The 5,505-nt window shown below is 35.3% G+C and overlaps 1 protein-coding gene across 1 annotated transcript; it reads left to right on the forward strand.

Moving 5' to 3' along the window:
- Positions 1 to 4,497: 4,497 nt before the first annotated feature.
- Positions 4,498 to 5,505, forward strand: LOC134616137 (chemokine XC receptor 1-like). The gene has a single exon (XM_063460876.1). It carries the CDS (start codon positions 4,498 to 4,500, stop codon positions 5,503 to 5,505), a length of 1,008 nt encoding a protein of 335 aa, XP_063316946.1.

Here is a 5,505-nt window from a genome sequence, read left to right on the forward strand (position 1 = left end):
GAATGTGTAAAGCGCTTTGGAGTCCTTAGGGGACTAGTAAAGCGCTATACAAATACAGGCCATTTACCATTTAAATTGAAAATTGTTTGAATTCTGCAATTGAAGACATGCTCAGTTATTTATGAACATGGTCTTTGTTTAAAGCAAGAAATGGATTTGTAACATGGGGATGCATATCTCATTCTGAAAACTTTAACAACTAATAAGTGTTACCCAAAGCCAATCACCATCATCCAAAGCATCAGTATGGCTCTTCTTTGGAAAGACATGAATTCTTAAGCACAAGGGATATTGTGTAATTGTAATTGTGTAAATTTTTTTTTTTTTTTTTGTCTTTGAACCCTTTTATAGCCGACAGGTATTGAAGACACGTTTTCTAAGAGGATGAAAGTTGCATTGTGATGGTGAAAGAAGAAGACATCATCGATGTGTTGGTTGTCCTTGAGGCAGCAGTAATCCTGTCTAATCTGAGGGATGTCTCAAGTGCCATTTCCATGCTGATGGGCCTTCTTTTTGCCCTGAACATAGACTATCCAAAGGAACTTAAGGACATCTTTGAAGTCATTCAGAACATCCTAATGAACATTGGTGGAAGGCAGTGCATGGTCTAAGAAACAGACTCTTGCAGAAAGCCATGCAGAACTGTAATTGTATGCTCACAGCATACAATTGCCTTAGTGTTAAGGACAGTTTTTATTTTACTTTTTTTTTTATTTTTTTTTTTTATTCTTGCAAGTTCTCATTCTCACTTTTGTATGTCACTAAATGACTACACTTTACATTCCAGATTAGACAATTACTCATTTGTTCATGGTTTAAGAAACTTATGTGAACAACAATATAATGGTGGACTCTGCAGATGCTTATCTCATGCAAGTCAGTAGTTTTTCCTTTGTTTTGCAATTGAGCAGACTCAAACTAATGTTTCTGAAATATTCATATTATCAAATGTTTCAGAAGCATGCAGCACTCATTTTCAGAGATATTGGTTCTGTGGAATTTGTTGCAATTGTAAACGAAGACAAATACAAGAGTTTGATGTCTTAGTTGTTATAAACTGATCTTTACTATCACTTATCAAAGGTTTTGTACTATTTTAATATTTCAAGTTTTATGCTAACAGGTGTGACTGAGCACAATGAAGTTTAAAAAATTTTGTAAATGTAAAGAATAACTTTTCTAAAATAGCAAGTTTCCCGTTGATACATTACATTAATGCAGACTTTATGTTGTTACTTCACAAGAATCACTACTGCTCCTAGAGTATTGGTCAGAATTTAATCTTCACCCAAACTGGGCTCAAGACCAAGTTCAAATTTATTGTTTCACAGGGAGCAACCTTTGAGTTTTGATGGATTGTGAGCCTGATGAGCTACGTCACTGATTTTTTTTTCTGTTTCTCAGATGACTAAGATGGCACAATAAATGGTGAATGTTGGGTGCTCATGAGTAATTGTGTTGTCATGTTCTTAAAACAAACTTTCTGTATGAAATGATCAGATACACTTTAATGGAATCTGTGGGGTTTTATTTTTTTTCTGTAAACAACAGAAAATTAATTTAAAGCAATGTAGATATTTAAACCTGAGCTCTAGGATAAACCTAACAGGTAGTTTTGCTGAAATGGATGTTAGAAAGCTAAAAAAAAGAAAAATACTTAAGATGTTCAATACACATTTTTCTTTACATCCAGTCAATCAACTCTGATAATTAAAATGAAACTGATTCACAAGTTCACTCAGCTACCTTAAGGAGCTCAGTTAATTAATAAACTTAAATCAACTTAGCTAACAGATTATGTTAAGCTAAAATAGATTCCTAAGTTAAAAGAACTACTAAAGTATTTGAATTAACTAAAAAACCCAAGTCAACTGAACTAGGACAAGAGTTTAAACAACAGATTATTTTAATTTAGCTGAAAGGGTTTTCCCAAGTAAAAATGACAAAGGAGTTGAACTGGCTAACAAATTTTAGCCAACTAAACTAAGACAAAAGTTTAGACAACATGTGATTTTTCATTAAGATAACAATTGGTTGTGTTATAAGAACAAACTCTATTTCTTGACTTAACTTAAAATTTTAAGGCAGCCCTGTACCTGATATTTTTAAGTTGAAACAAGTTATATTTTACAGTGAGTTTTGTTTGTTTTCTTAAATGGTGATAGCGGCTTGTCCGTCTCTTTTAGTTGAGCTACTTTAATAAAACCCTTTTGCCTTCTTGTCTCCTTTTTCTGATCCGGATACTTTTTGTTACTTCCCCCTCACCGCCTAGACCCCTCAGGGGAACGTAACACATGTTTGACAACTACTCTTTCAAGAATTTTTGATATGAAAGGCAGTTTTGTAGGAATGGAGTCTAAAAGACACGTTGGTGGTTTGGAGGAAGTAATTACTGAAGTTAACTTAGAAAGATCAATTGGAGAAAAAGACTAAATGAATTTCAATGGTACTGAAAGTAGCTGTAGATAATGTTACATATGTGAGATTATGAGTAATTTTTTTCTTTCTTGGTTAAAATTTTATTTGTGAAGAAGTTCATAAAGTCATTACTAGTTAATGTTAAAGGAATGGTTGGCTCAACAGAGCTCTGACTTTTTGTCAACCTGGCTACAGTGCTAAAGAGAAACCTAGGGTTGTTCGTATTTTCCTCAATCAGTAATGAATAGTAAGATGTTCTAGCTTTACGGAGGGCTTTCTTATAAAGCAACAAACTAGTTCTCCAGGCTAAATGATGATCTTCTAAATTTGTGACACCCCATTTCCTCTCCAGCTTACGAGTTATCTGCTTTAGGCTATGTGTTTGAGAATTATACCATGGAGTCAAGTACTTCTGATTTGAGGCTCTTTTTTTTCACAGGAGCTACAGTATCCAGTGCCATATGTAGTAAGGAGGCAAAATTATTAACAAGACAATCTGTTGGAGTAGCATTCAGGTAGCTGCTCTGCTCTGTGTTGGTACAGTGCATTGAAGATGCTAACAGTGGGTAGATTATATTGTTTGCTTGTTTGTTTGTTATTTTTAAACTTAGTTACAGCACTTTCAGAAATGCATCTACTGTGATGAAGTCTACTCCCCACTGCTGTGTAATCAATTATTGTAAATGTTATCAGGAAATGATCAGACAGGAGAGGGTTTTCAGGAAACACTGTTAAGTGTTCCGTTTCTATGTCATATGTTAAAACAAGATCTAGGGTGTGATTAAAGTGGTGGGTGGGTTCTTTTACATTTTGAGAGAAGCCAATTGAGTCTAATAAAAGATTACATTTCGTGTTGAGGCTGTCATTTTTAGCATCTACATGGATGTTAAAATCACCCACAATAATTATTTTATCTGAGCTGAGCACTAAATCAAATAAAAAGTCTGAGAAATCAGACAGGAACTCTTTGTAATGCCCAGGTGGATGATAGATGATTACAAATAAAACTGGTTTTTGAATTTTGCAGTTCGGGTGGACAAGGATAAGCATCAGGCTTTCAAATGAATTAAAGGTCTGTTTTAGTCTTTGGTTGATTAATAGGCTGGTGAGGCTTGGCCTTCTCTGCTTTGACTGCTGTCCCTGCAACCCGGCTCCAGAGAAAATGGATGTATGGACAGAGGGATGTTTTTGCTGCCAAAACTATTACAGTAACTCAAATATTCAGGCTCTATAATGATGCCAAATTTCTGGTGTCACATGTAGATGATAAGATCTCAGAGAAATTAGGCTGGTGGGGTCAGAGTGTGGTCCTACAAGTACTGCAAATGTGTAAAAGAGAAAACCAGAATAAGAGTGTGGGGCTTCTTTTTAACAACAGTGATGTGTAAGATGTTTTGTTTCATCAAGTTTTCTTCCTCCACTTATCTGCTTCCTCATCAAGAGCCTTTTACTGATGTACTGTGTTCATCTACTGTTTATGCTCTACACAGCCTTAGAAATATCATAAATCCATGTCAATTTGATGATCTATGTTTGATGTTATTTATAAGTATTTATATCATGTTTATTTTCTGCAAGAAATACTCTCGTCCCAACAGTACTGGGATTTCTGCTTATTTTCTAATTTTAGGTCATCAATATCCTTATGCCTTAAAAAAAACCAAAACAAAAGTTACATGTAATTTTGAGTCTTTTTTGATCAGATGGCTTAAACAAAAATTAAACATAGATTTCACTGTTTTTTTACATTGTAAATAAAACAAAATAATTGCTCAAGCTTTTTTTTTTTTCCACAGTGTGGTTTTTGTTAGGGCGGAACTCTAGCTGAATGACAAGACAAACTATTAGATATCTTGAGAACACCACAGGTCAGTTCAACAGAAGACTTGACAGTTGGTGTTTGTGGTAAGTTGCTGTGTTTGTTTTCTGAAATTTGGTACTTTATTTTTCCCTTTGGTTTTATATGTTATACAAAAACTAGCAACAAAATCAACGGTTTCTGTCATTTTAGAGAAATCTGCTCAGTCATTGTGTTTAATTGCATTTTATATTTTATCTATGTTTTCCAGAAAATTGAAAATGGCAAACTTCACATCCACTTATGATGGAACAACTGATGCATACTTTTGTGATATTAATGTTACTGATATCACTGGTCCCTTCTTCATCTTGATCTTCATCCTCAGTGTCATAGGCAACAGTCTCCTCTTATGTGTTCTTTTCATCTATGAGAACCTGAAAAATGTCACAAATATTTTCATCCTGAACCTGGCCTGCTCTGATTTGATCTTCACCATCACACTTCCATTCTGGGTTGTTGAATATCTACATGACTGGATCTTTGGGGACTTTGGTTGCATATTCGTGACTGCTGCATATCTTGTTGGTTTGTACAGCAGTGTCATTCTGCTGACTGCTATGACAGTGGATCGTTTCATTGCTGTGGTGCTGCACAAGTTAAAGATCAACCATGCTAAAAGGAAAAAGTATGCAATTTGTTCCTGTGTAGCTGCCTGGGTCATCAGCATCTCAGCATCCCTGAGTGATGCTATGAAAGTAAAGGTTGAAAACTGGGATGGTTTTAACTATTGCTATGATGAATCAGAAGACAAGCTTCGACGTTATCTCCAAGTGTCACTGCTATTCTTCCTCCCATTTGCCATCATTATTTTCTGCTATTCTGCCATCCTCAAGACAGTTTTGCAAGGTTTAAACAGAAAGAAGTTCAGGACTGTAGCTGTGCTGTTGTGTATTGTTGCATCCTTTTTTATTTTCTGGGGGCCATACCATATTTGGCTTTTAATCACCTCTTTCTATATACCCAAAGATTGTAAGGCACAGGAATGGTTGCATATCACTTACCACATTTGTGAAAAACTTACTTATTCTCATTGCTGTGTAAACCCTCTGCTGTGTATGCTCTCACAGAAGTTGCGAAAGCATCTGTTGAATCTCTTGCGCTGTGAAAATGTGTGCAGGAAGAACAGAGAGACAGACACTGGTCAGACTGTAGGTTTCACTGCCCAGAGATCTGCTGTTCAGTTGGAACTGCACAACTTTCCATTAAACAGCCACTCGTTAAATTAA

The sequence above is a fragment of the Pelmatolapia mariae genome, linkage group LG18, assembly GCF_036321145.2.
Source record: "Pelmatolapia mariae isolate MD_Pm_ZW linkage group LG18, Pm_UMD_F_2, whole genome shotgun sequence".
NCBI classification, from domain to species: Eukaryota; Metazoa; Chordata; class Actinopteri; order Cichliformes; family Cichlidae; genus Pelmatolapia; species Pelmatolapia mariae.